Source organism: Xenopus tropicalis, chromosome 2, assembly GCF_000004195.4.
Source record: "Xenopus tropicalis strain Nigerian chromosome 2, UCB_Xtro_10.0, whole genome shotgun sequence".
Lineage (NCBI taxonomy): Eukaryota > Metazoa > Chordata > Amphibia > Anura > Pipidae > Xenopus > Xenopus tropicalis.
In genome coordinates this window covers 9,187,928-9,200,050 of record NC_030678.2, presented here as the reverse complement: position 1 = coordinate 9,200,050, position 12,123 = coordinate 9,187,928, and the positions used below count along the sequence as shown (strand labels likewise).

Here is a 12,123-nt window from a genome sequence, read left to right as displayed (position 1 = left end):
CATAGGCTGAAACGTATTGCTTTGATAAGTAGAAGGGGGCCTGTGGTTGCAGTGATAATGCCTCTGTAATGATAGCTCTTAAACAAAGGGGCCAATCATAACAAAGCTCAGCACCAGGAGAATAAAATACATGTAGTCAGCTGGATATTCCTTTTAGGCTGTCCGTGTCATACAGCTCCACAGTTTCTCACCAAATTGTATGACCATTGGTCCATTAGTGAGGACCCTCGCCAGCCAAAGATGGACCAAAGCATTGGCAAAATATGGCGGCCTACGGTGGAAGAATATTCCATGGAGACTAGTTACCAACCCTAAGCAAAAGGCTTGTTCCTTTCCTTGTTTTATGACAAGGATCCAACAGGCTGACGGTCTGGGTCTCGTCTGGTACCTTTGTTTTGTTTAAATGCCTCTTGCATGAAACAGTATTGAAAACAGTAGTTTTGTTAAAAAAAAACCTTATTGGGGGCAGAACAGCCCTATTGGGTTTATTTCATGGTTAAATGATTCCCTTTTCTCTGTAATAATAAAACTGTACCTGTACTTGATCCCAACTAAGATATAATTACCCCTTATTGGGGCAGAACAGCCCTATTGGGTTTATTTAATGGTTAAATGATTCCCTTTTCTCTGTAATAATAAAACAGTACCTGTACTTGATCCCAACTAAGATATAATTACCCCTTATTGGGGGCAGAACAGCCCTATTGGGTTTATTTAATGGTTAAATGATTCCCTTTTCTCTGTAATAATAAAACAGTACCTGTACTTGATCCCAACTAAGATATTATTACCCCTTATTGGGGGCAGAACAGCCCTATTGGGTTTATTTCATGGTTAAATGATTCCCTTTTCTCTGTAATAATAAAACAGTACCTGTACTTGATCCCAACTAAGATATAATTACCCCTTATTGGGGGCAGAACAGCCCTATTGGGTTTATTTAATGGTTAAATGATTCCCTTTTCTCTGTAATAATAAAACAGTACCTGTACTTGATCCCAACTAAAATATAATTACCCCTTATTGGGGCAGAACAGCCCTATTGGGTTTATTTAATGGTTAAATGATTCCCTTTTCTCTGTAATAATAAAACAGTACCTGTACTTGATCCCAACTAAGATATAATTTCCCCTTATTGGGGGCAGAACTTAAGTTATGGAGATCCAAATTACGGAAAGATCCCTTATCCAGAAAACCCCAGGTCCCGAGCATTATGGATAACAGGTCTCATACCTGTATATATATTTAATAATATATTTTGTTAAACATCCACTAGGACAGGTATTTATTGCCCAGAAGCACAGGGGAGATATTACTGTGAGCGCTGCAATTAAGCTGATTACCTAGAAACGTGGGAGAAAATAATATTTGAGCTCCTCGGTTGATTCTATTGCCCAGAAACACCGGGGAGTATATAACTCTAAACTCTACAATATTCTTCATTACTTAAATGCACCAGGGAGAAACGATAATATTTTCCAATCTTTGTGCTTTATGTCACAGAGCTGATTTATTCTGTATGTCTGCGTATGGCAAGAATATAATAGTCTGTTAATATGACATTGACTTTTATATCTCCAGGTTTCTGCCCATTTAAAGCTTCAAGAAAAGGACGAGGGCAGAAAAGAAATGGTAAGTACTTGAGTTCTTGAACAAGCAGAGTACCCAAGGCTATTGTGATACTAATATCTGCAGTTAGTATTACTGGTTGTATATATAGTTTATGTATGTGAGTGTATAGATAGGTAAGTATAGGGTGTGGGTGCTGGGTTTACTTGGAAGGGTTGAACTTGATGGACTCTCATCTTTTTTCAACCCTATGTAACTAAGTACTGTTTGTCAAGGCTGATGGAGGATTTTGTCCTGTTCTGGGTGGTTGGGTTAAGCCTGAATCACTCCTAAATAGGGCATGTCCACATTACAGCCCGTCTTGGAACATGAATAATACCACCAATAATAGCACTTGCAAAAGTCGATACAACCCATTGCTGCCCCTGAGATGGAGATAGATTGATTACTACTGAGAAATATAATGGGTAATATACTCAAATACACAAAGTTTGCAAGCACTCTAGCAATTTATAGCAACCAGTTGGGTCAGGGTCGGAGTGGCCTGCCAGAGTACCAGTATCTCTTGGTGGGCATGGACGCAGAGGTACCCAGTCTAGGAAAACTCCTAATCTCTGCCCTAAGCCTTTATAACAAGTATAATTTGGTACTATCTCTATCTAATTGTTCTGGCCATGTATGTCATGTTCTTTGTTGGGTCTTAGGAGTCTCTAACAGTCCATGAAAAGTACTACAATCTCTGCCCTAAGCCTTTATAACAAGTATAATTTGGTACTATCTCTATCTAATTGTTCTGGCCATGTATGTCATGTTCTTTGTTGGGTCTTAGGAGTCTCTAACAGTCCATGAAAAGTACTACAATCTCTGCCCTAAGCCTATATAACATATATAATTTGGTACTACAGTATCTCTATCTAATTGTTCTGGCCATGTATGTCATGTTCCTTGTTGGGTCTTAGGAGTCTCTGTCCTAACAGTCCAGGAAAAGTACTACTGCTGATGTATTGCTTTTGGGTTACTGAAAAAGTCATAAGTAAAGCTCATCAGAAACGTGTGGTTCATGTAAAACGCCCCAACCCTTCCGTTAAGGGAATGGAATAATTATGGGCAGTCACTCACATACAATGTTATAGCTAAGCCAGGAACACACCGAGAACATCCATGTGTGTTTCATACTGAATTATTGGTTCATGGTGATAGCTAGAAGTGAAGCAAACTTTGTTTATGTACAGTAGAATGAATTGCTGATGTGCTTAATAGATCATTGGCAAAGCAACAAAATCTGATGGCCATTGAGCAATGGTCACCATATTGGCTAGCCTGGAACACTTCCCTATACAACCCAATACTCCATATTACTCCAATCATCTACACTATATGCCTCCGTATTGTGCACATTTTAATGATATTTTGGGACCACAGGTTAAGGAGATCCTGACAGCTCTGGGCCTGTTGCCTTGTGCAGACACTAGGACCGGAAGCCTTTCTGGGGGGCAGAGGAAACGCCTAGCAATCGCACTGGAGTTAGTGAATAACCCCCCAGTGATGTTCTTCGATGAACCAACCAGGTAATCACGTTAATTCCAGAATTGTCCTTGATAAACCCGTCAGAGTTATGACCACCCAACTTTGGTTGGATAAAAATAAGATACAGTCACATGCTTTTCCTACTGGGGTCATTCTGGTGTGGCCCCCCTGCTCCACTACCATTGTGTGCCCCAGGGAGAAGGTAATTGATGCACAAACACATAAGTTCCTGCAGGGGAAAGAAGACCCTCCTGGTGAACAATGTTACTGAGATGCTTAGGAGGCTTTAGTGTCTTTGTCCTATGGCTACTGGCTGTACAAAATGGCTCAGCGTCCCTATGTAACTAATACATTGTGCCAAAGAGTAAAATATTGTATTAAAACCCTGGATTTACCTAAGGCAGAATTCTGATTATTCTGAGAATTAACAGTTCATCTTTCCATAAATGATTTTCTGTCCCTTTGTCCCAATGAAAATAAAGATTGCTAATTAGGCATTAGATTTATTACATTCAGAAGCCAAAAGGCAGTCTCATAAAGGCAATTAAAAGAAATACCGTGCAGTTCATTACGAGCCACAGTGGAGCAGGAGATACTGATTATTTGCTTATTAATTCCTACTCAATAACCTGTGTGCCCTTCCCTTTAGCTTCTTTGTATTATTAACAGTGGCAGATGCTGAGTTGCTAACCCCCCAAAAATAGCTGTTCGGGTGGGGGGTGCATTCAGAAAGATCATTTTAGACAGACAGAAATCCATCCCACCAGGCTTTTGGGAGTTTCCCTTTGATTTCATCAAACTGGATATAAACTTTTATAAAGCTTCTGCCATTAATGGGGCCTGAATTGCTACGAGCCTGGAATGAGTTGAGTTTCGGCTCAACCCACCATTTTTTTTTTTACCAATAATGCAGCATTTTCCCCAGAATTGCAAGCGATTGCTAATTAGTGTCCACCACTAATTGCCCACAATGCACTAGTTCTGGTACATATGAAGTGAACTGCACGCTAGGTGCTTCAGAATGGGGTAAAGTCACTTCCAATGTATAGGGGAACCCTGGATATGCTGCCAAGTCTGGTGGTTGTTTGTGGGTTCTATAGTATCCATGGGCACAACTGTGTGCAGTTAATCAGTGCAGGCCGAACAGGCACATTGGTGGTCACTTCAAGATATTAGGAGCCCAAGTGCCACTGTCAATATGTGGCCAATGTTGTATTCTAGTCCAGTGATCCACAACCAGTGGGCAATTTTTAAATTTCTTGCTTGGAGACAAGTTTGGAAGCCCAGAGACACAGTTTTACTCCAAGCAGAGCCTCCTGCAGGCCAGCAGTCCCCATGGGGCTACCAAATAGCCAATCACAGCCCTTATTTGGCCCCCAAATAACTGTTTTCATGCTTGTGTGGCTCCCCAACACTTTTTACATCTGTGTGTGGCTCACAAGTAAAAAAGGTTGGGGATCCCTACTCTCGGCCAACATTCCACATGGGGCTACCAAATAACCAATCACAGCCCTTATTTGGCACCCCCAAATAACTGTTTTCATGCTTGTGTGGCTCCCCAACACTTTTTACATCTGTGTGTGGCTCACAAGTAAAAAAGGTTGGGGATCCCTACTCTCGGCCAACATTCCACATGGGGCTACCAAATAGCCAATCACAGCCCTTATTTAGCCGCCCCAAAGAACTGTTTTCATGCTTGTGTGGCTCCCCAACACTTTTTACACCTGCGCGTGGGGTTGGGGATCCCTACTCTCGTCCATAAATGAGCCCTGCAATGATACCTGATTCCACTGTAACTCTTTCATTTGTTGTTGGCAGTGGTTTGGACAGCTCGTCCTGCTTCCAGGTTGTCTCATTGATGAAATCGTTGGCTCAGGGAGGCAGGAATATTATTTGCACAATCCACCAGCCCAGTGCCAAACTCTTTGAGCTGTTTGACCAGGTGAGTAGTACGTCCAACTCTCTGAAAAATCTTCCATGCTGGTAAGATTACCCCACTGGTTGCAGGAGACTAGTGATGGGCGAAATGTTTCGCTAGGCATGGATTTGTGGCGAATTTCCACGTTTCGCCCTTGGCGCATTGTTTCGCAAAATGGATGAAAAAGTTTGCCGCGGAAAAATTCACCGCGCATCCAAAAATTGTTGCCCTCCTCAAAAGTATAGTCGCACATCAATAAAGAATAGTGGCGGGCACCAAAGGAATAGCGGAGCGACAAAAGAATAGCCGTGGACGACGAAAGAATAGCCACGGGAGATGAAAGAATAAACGCGGGCGACGAAAGAATAAATGCGGGCGACGAAAGAATAGCCGCAGGGGCGACGAAAGAATAGCCGCGGGTGACAAAAGAATAGCCACGGGTGACAAAAGAATAGCTGCGCGACCAAAGAATAGCCGCGGGCGACAAAAGAATAGCCGCACCACGAAAGAATAGCCGGGGGTGACAAAAGAATAGCCGCACGACGAAAGAATAGCCGCGGGTGACAAAAGAATAGCCACGGATGACAAAAGAATAGCCGCGGGTGACAAAAGAATAGCCGAACGACAAAAGAATATCCGCGCGACAAAAGAATAGCCGCGGGTGACAAAAGAATAGCCAAGCGACAAAAGAATAGCTGCGGGCGACGAAAGAATAGCCGCGGACGACAAAAGAATAGCCGATCAACAAAAGAATATCCGCGCGACAAAAGAATAGCTGCGGGCGACAAAAGAATAGCCAAGCGACTAAAGAATAGCTGCGGGCGACAAAAGAATAGCCGCGGACGACAAAAGAATAGTCGCGGACGACAAAAGAATAGTCGCGGGCGATGAAAGAAAAAACGCGGGCGACAAAAGAATAGTCGCGGGCGATGAAAGAAAAACCGCGGGCGACAATTTTTTTTTGCCGCAAGACATTTTCGGTGTTTCGTGAATCTTTTGAAAGATTTGTAAATTTTACGGCGAAGCCAAATGGAACAGATTCGCTCATCACTACAGGAGACCTCTCCCAGTATAACCCGTTATTGCCAGGTTGGAGGGAAATGTAATACTATATGTTCTCAGTATAGGCCTTCTGTCAGGGATGTTCTTGCATTAAGCACCAAGTCTTACTGCCGCTTCTGGCACAGAAGTAAAAACATATCCTTATTGTTCATGCTAATGAAACGGAATGGGCCCCATCAGACAGATATGATTACAACCTTATTCTCTCATTATTGCAGCTGTACGTATTAAGCCAAGGACAATGCATCTATCGTGGGAAAGTGTCAAACCTCGTTCCATACTTGAGGGTTTTGGGATTAAACTGCCCCACGTATCACAACCCTGCCGACTTCAGTAAGTAACTCACGTGGCCCACAACTTTCACTATTATCCCCCCCCCCCTCATTACTTTCTATTCAGGGGTAAAGGGTGTATAGAAAGTAGTTGGCAAGTCTCTGGCATTAAGTTGTAATTACATCAATTCCCCCTGGGAGTCCTTTCTTCTTCCTTCTCCGCAGAAGAGCTTCCAGGATGTCGTGGTTGTAGCTTTTTTTTCTTTTGATTTTGGAGTTAGGGAGCCCCATATCTAGAGTATAAACATTTTTTACAAACAATGAATATATCAACAGAACAATGGGAAGGGAGCAAGATAGCAGCTCCCAGTAGGTATCAGAATAGCACTCAATAGTAAGAAATCCAAGTCCGGCTTGGGACTCCTCCAGTTACATGGGAGTAGGAGAAACAATAGGTTAGCTGAAAGCAGTTCTAATGTGTAGCGCTGGCTGAAAGCTCAGACTCAGGCACACTTTACTGCTGCGCTGCAAGTTGGAGTACATACATTTTTTTTACTCTGCAGTTTTTCTTTAGCTGAGCTCGCCCTCTAGTGGATAAATTGCATAATACATGCTGAATCTCAAGCTCTCTGGGTTTCACACACCTTTCATTTATATTGCTGTGCTGTTAATTTTTTTTCTTCTTTTAACACCAAAAAATATAAACAAATAAAAAGAAATATATTTCCCTTTCCACAACTGACAAACACAATTCATAATCATAACTAAGGAGGGCATTTACTAATGTTCACATTTTAGTTTTTTCAAGATTCATATTTTATTTATTTTTTTTTAGTGTAAAAAAACACAATTTTTTTTAATGATTTATTTAGCATAAAAACCACAAAAAACACTAATACAAAACTTCACCATCTAAAAGCGATCAAGGTCATATAGAAGTCAATGGGAGGATTGTAACAATCTTTATTTAATTCGTTGTTTTAGAGGTTTTCATTTGTTTTTATTGGTAATTCGCAGAGATTCGAAGGAATAAGTTCAAATAAAACATGAAAAATTTGCGTTTTTTATGTTTTTTCCGCTTGTGTTTTTAAAATTTGGATCTTATAAGAAATGACTAGACATTCGTGGTTTTCATGAAAATGAGTACATTTGTGGTTTCAAAAAACTCTAAGGGGGTCATGTAATAAAAGGCACTAAGTTTGCCCAGGACCTGTAACCCATAGCAACCAATCAGCAGGTAGCAAGGTCAGGCTGGGCCAGCAGGGCACCGGGAAAAAACCTGGTGGTCCCTGCTGGCCCAGACTAGATCCCCATGGTGCTCCCCCGCCAAAAGAACTCTCTTCTCTGTTCCGTCTAAGGTAAGCCTAAAGCAGGAAAGAAGTTGGCCGGGCAATGGGGGCCCCGGAGGGGGGGATGGGGGGCCAGGGCCCCTTGGGGGGGCCTTGGGGGGGCTCCTGGGACGGGAGCCCTGGTGGGCCCTGCTGGCCCAGACTCGATCCCCATGGTGCTCCCCCGCCAGAAGAACTCTCTTCTCTGTCCCGTCTAAGGTAAGCCTAAAGCAGGTGCATTCGGGGAAGGAAGTTGGCCGGGCAATGGGGGCCCCGGAGGGGGGGGTGGGGGGCTCCTGGGATGGAAGCCCTGGTGGGCCCTGCAGACCCTGGCAGATAGAATTTACTGGTCAGCTGTTTAAAAGCAAACATCTTATTGGTGGCTATGGGTTACTGCTACTGGGAAAATGTAATGCCTTTTATTTCATAAGCCCAGGGCCGCCCTTGCCGGCGCTCCCCCTTCCCGACTGTTCCTTCCATGAAGCGTTAAATTTATGCACGCTCAGGGAGGACGTTGGGTAGGGGACCCTGCTGGCGGTTAGGGGGGCCCCTGGGGAGGTGGTTAGGGGATGTGGCCGTCGGGGGCACCTGCAGGGCCCCTAAAGCGGGAGCCACGGTGGGCCCTGCACCCCCAAGCCTGACCCTTTATAAGCCTCTTAGGGCTGTGGCACACGGGGAGATTAGTCGCCCGCAACAAATCTCCCTTGTCGCGGGCGACTAATCTCCTCGAAATGCCATCCCATCAGCGAGAATGTAAATTGCCGGTGGGATGGCATACGCAGCGGCGCGAGAGGCAACTTCAGCGATTTTTGCAACACGCCACGTATGCCATCCCACCGGCAATTTACATTCTCGCCGGTGGGATGGCATTTCGGGGAGATTAGTCGCCCACGTCAAGGGAGATTTGTCGTGGGCCCTTAAAGTCTTTTGAAACCATGAATAAATTCATTCCCATGATGGGGGGGTAAAAGCACTAAAATCAGAATGTTGCTAAATCTGCCCCTAAGTGATGCTTTCCTTTTGGTTCAGTTATGGAAGTGGCGTCGGGTGAATACGGAGACCAGAACCCTCACCTGGTTAGAGCCGTGCAGGACAACCTGTGCGAGGTAGAACCAAAGAGAGATCTCTGCGGGGAGAATGAGCAGAGCCCCTTAATGTGGCACAGGCCTGACGAGGTAATACCATTACTACATTCATTTTCTGTAAGAATAATAATAACCCTGGTGGCAGCTGAGAATCTGTCCCCATAGACATTATCTAGTATAAATAAATATCTAGTATATAATAAATATCTAGTATAAATAAATTTAAAGCAACTGGACTTGTTTGGTAATCATTGAAGACATTTCACTACTCATCCGAGCAGCTTCTTCAGTTCAACTGACTGGTATGGGAAGCCCTCAGCATATATACTCTTCCACTAATCCGTACCAGTCATTTGAACGGAAGAAGCTGCTCGGATGAGTAGTGAAACGTCTTCAATGATTACTTAGCAAGTCCAGTTGCTTTAGATGTATTTATACTGGATATACCATGACCTGGATGAATGGAAATCTTCATAGTCATCTTTCCAGCACAAAGTATCCCTACTGTAAGTACTGTAATACGCCCAGAATGGGTACACTAAGTACGATCTGAACCCAGTCTTTATTAGAACAGAAAAAAGGGTTATTCTATGATAACTGATTAAATACAATCTCATGGTTGGATGTGATGAGCCAAATGTGTAAATAACCAGGTAACTGGTGGAGAGTCATCACTACTAAGAGATATCATGGCAGCCATTCCATGGAGCCTTATTTATTTAACAATAGATTTGCCTCTTGTGTTTGTCTCCCAGGACCCCTCTCCGACAGAAGGTTGCCACAGTTTCTCGGCCAGTTGCCTCACTCAGTTCTGCATCCTGTTCAAGAGAACCTTCATCAATATCATGAGGGATTCGGTAGGTGGTTCCAGGATTCAATGGGAATATTATACTTACTTTGATCAGAGAGATTAGTGTCAGGCAGCTGCTCAAAGGCTTGTGAATAGTGATGAGCAATTTTTTTCGCCAGGCATTGATTCGCAGCGAATTTCCGAAAAATTTTCCGTGCAGATTTTTTTTTTGGTGCACGTCAAATTAGGCACGGTTGCGTCAAAATAAGGGCGCGGTCAACAAAAGGGCAACAAAAAAATAGGGGCGACAAAAAAAAATAGCCGCAGGCAACAAAAAAATTGTGTGACAAATGTGTTTCGCAAATTTTTCGCCGCTTCGTGAATTTTATTGCCATTTTGTGAATTTTATGGCAAAGCGAAACGGGACAAAGTCGCTCATCACGACTTCTGAAACCATAGGGCAGTGCGGGATTTGCTAAAGAGGAAATCCAAATATCATCTATAATCGGAAATGCCGATTTCCTGGAGGTCATTTTTACTCTTTTTTCCTCCAGTGATGAATGTTTATCTGAGTTTTTCACCCTGTCTACAAAAGCATTTCTTTGAATTTGACCGTTAATGGGGTTTTTTTTGGACAAAAACTGTTATAACCTATGGGCACAATGGCTGCACCAGTTGACCAAGGTGAAAAGAAAATCTCAATAATAGTAATGACTGCAAAACAAATATGTTTTTTGCCTGGCAAATGAATGGGATGGTTGGGTGTTGAGCTTTTACCATGGCAACATCAGCTGAATATGTTGGAGGTAGAGAAAATGTTATGACTTTTAGTAAATCTGCACTATGGGTTGTGTTGCCCATGAAGGAATAGGTATTGTGTTTACTTCCCTAAGGGAGCTTTTTATTTTTTTTAAATGGTTAATTTCTGATCATCCTACATGTGCTTTAGCATAGCCCCCAACTTTACAGCATGTCAAAGGACACAAAGTTCCTCTGAAGTAGGGATGAGCGAATCTGTCCCGTTTCACTGAAACAGTGAAAAATTAGCGAAATGTATTTGTCGTGCAACTTTTTTGTCGCCGCATCTTTTTTGTCGCCCGCGGCTATTTATTGTGTCGCCTGCATCTATTTTTTGTCGCCCGTGGCTATTTATTGTGTCGCCCGCATCTTTTTTGCCACCCGTGGCTATTTATTGTGTCGCCTGCATCTATTTTTTGTCGCCCGCGGCTATTTATTGTGTCACCCGCATCTTTTTTGTCGCCCGCAGCTATTTATTGTGTCGCCCGCATCTATTTTTTGTCGCCCGCGGCTATTTATTGTGTCACCCGCATCTTTTTTGTCGCCCGCAGCTATTTATTGTGTCGCCCGCATCTATTTTTTGTCGCCGCAGCTATTTTTTTGTCGACCATGCTTTTTTTGACACAACCGCGCTTTTCTTTTTATGCAATCACGTGGCAAATTTTCACAGAAGTTTTGCGAAACAATTCGCCAATGACGACATGTGGAAATTCGCTGCGAATCCATGCCTGACAACAAAATTCGCTCATCACTACTCTGAAGTGCTTCCTCAAGTAAGTCAGACAGCACCCAGTTGGCCAAGGTAAAGAATTAAAAGACCATGTGACTGCTGTAATGGGTGGAAAGTAGAACACCCATCAAGGCCAAGACACACAACAATTGCTCTACGCATATATGTCAACTAATTGTCTTCCTAGGGGCTTGCAGTAAAGTGTTGGGGAGAAAAAATATTTTGCCTTGAAACCCATTCTATTTAGACCCCGAAACAAAGGTGTAAAGGTTTAGTAATTTGTACACTGCAATGGGTTAGTCTAAATAAATGAATAAAGGAGTTAGGGACATCAGTTTCTAGAAACCCATAGCAACCAATAAAGAGGTGACATTTTACAGTCTGGTGGTCTGCTGTTTAAATGTACATATTTTATTGGTTGCTGTAGGTACCTAGACCTTTGACTACGTTACTCCCAAAGCTTATGGAAGTTCTCTGTAGGGCTCAGTTGAGGGTTTGTTGTGATCATGGAGCCAATGTGTCCGTTGTATTTTTGCGAGTCACCATTTCTCTTCACTTTAGGTGCTGACCCATCTGCGAATAACCTCCCACATAGGAATCGGGATCCTGATTGGCTTACTATACTTGGGCATTGGGAACGAGGCCAAGAAAGTCTTGAGCAATTCCGGGTTTCTCTTCTTCTCCATGCTCTTCCTGATGTTTGCTGCACTCATGCCGACTGTATTGACTTGTACGTAAACATTATATTTGCTATTTCCTTACTTTTACCTCCCAGGATATAATGACTCTGCTGCATGTGTGCTTGATTAGCAACACAATACTTGCAGATTATTGCTATTGGTTGACAATTCTTGGTTTCCCTTGCAATTCTCAACTCCCACTACATTATTGCTTGTTCAGATCAATTGAGTTGGGTAAAAAAAGGACCAAAGTCCATCATGTTCACCTCCTCCAAAGTTTTGCAGAATTTTATCATTAGCAAAAATAGAGACAGTACTTGCAGTGCCCACCATGGGGTCATTAATAAATGAGTTAAGAAGCAAA

At 43.0% G+C, this 12,123-nt stretch overlaps 1 protein-coding gene across 1 annotated transcript in view; it reads left to right on the top strand.

The window, feature by feature from the left end:
• abcg1 (ATP binding cassette subfamily G member 1) overlaps positions 1–12,123 on the top strand; it is a 61,304-nt gene that overhangs the window by 36,011 nt on the left and 13,170 nt on the right. Inside the window, exons 5-11 of the mRNA XM_002942136.5 lie at positions 1,582–1,632; positions 2,992–3,137; positions 4,915–5,038; positions 6,295–6,409; positions 8,706–8,851; positions 9,517–9,618; positions 11,641–11,809. Coding sequence (XP_002942182.2) covers positions 1,582–1,632; positions 2,992–3,137; positions 4,915–5,038; positions 6,295–6,409; positions 8,706–8,851; positions 9,517–9,618; positions 11,641–11,809 — 853 coding nt within the window. The remainder of the gene's footprint in view (positions 1–1,581; positions 1,633–2,991; positions 3,138–4,914; positions 5,039–6,294; positions 6,410–8,705; positions 8,852–9,516; positions 9,619–11,640; positions 11,810–12,123) is intronic.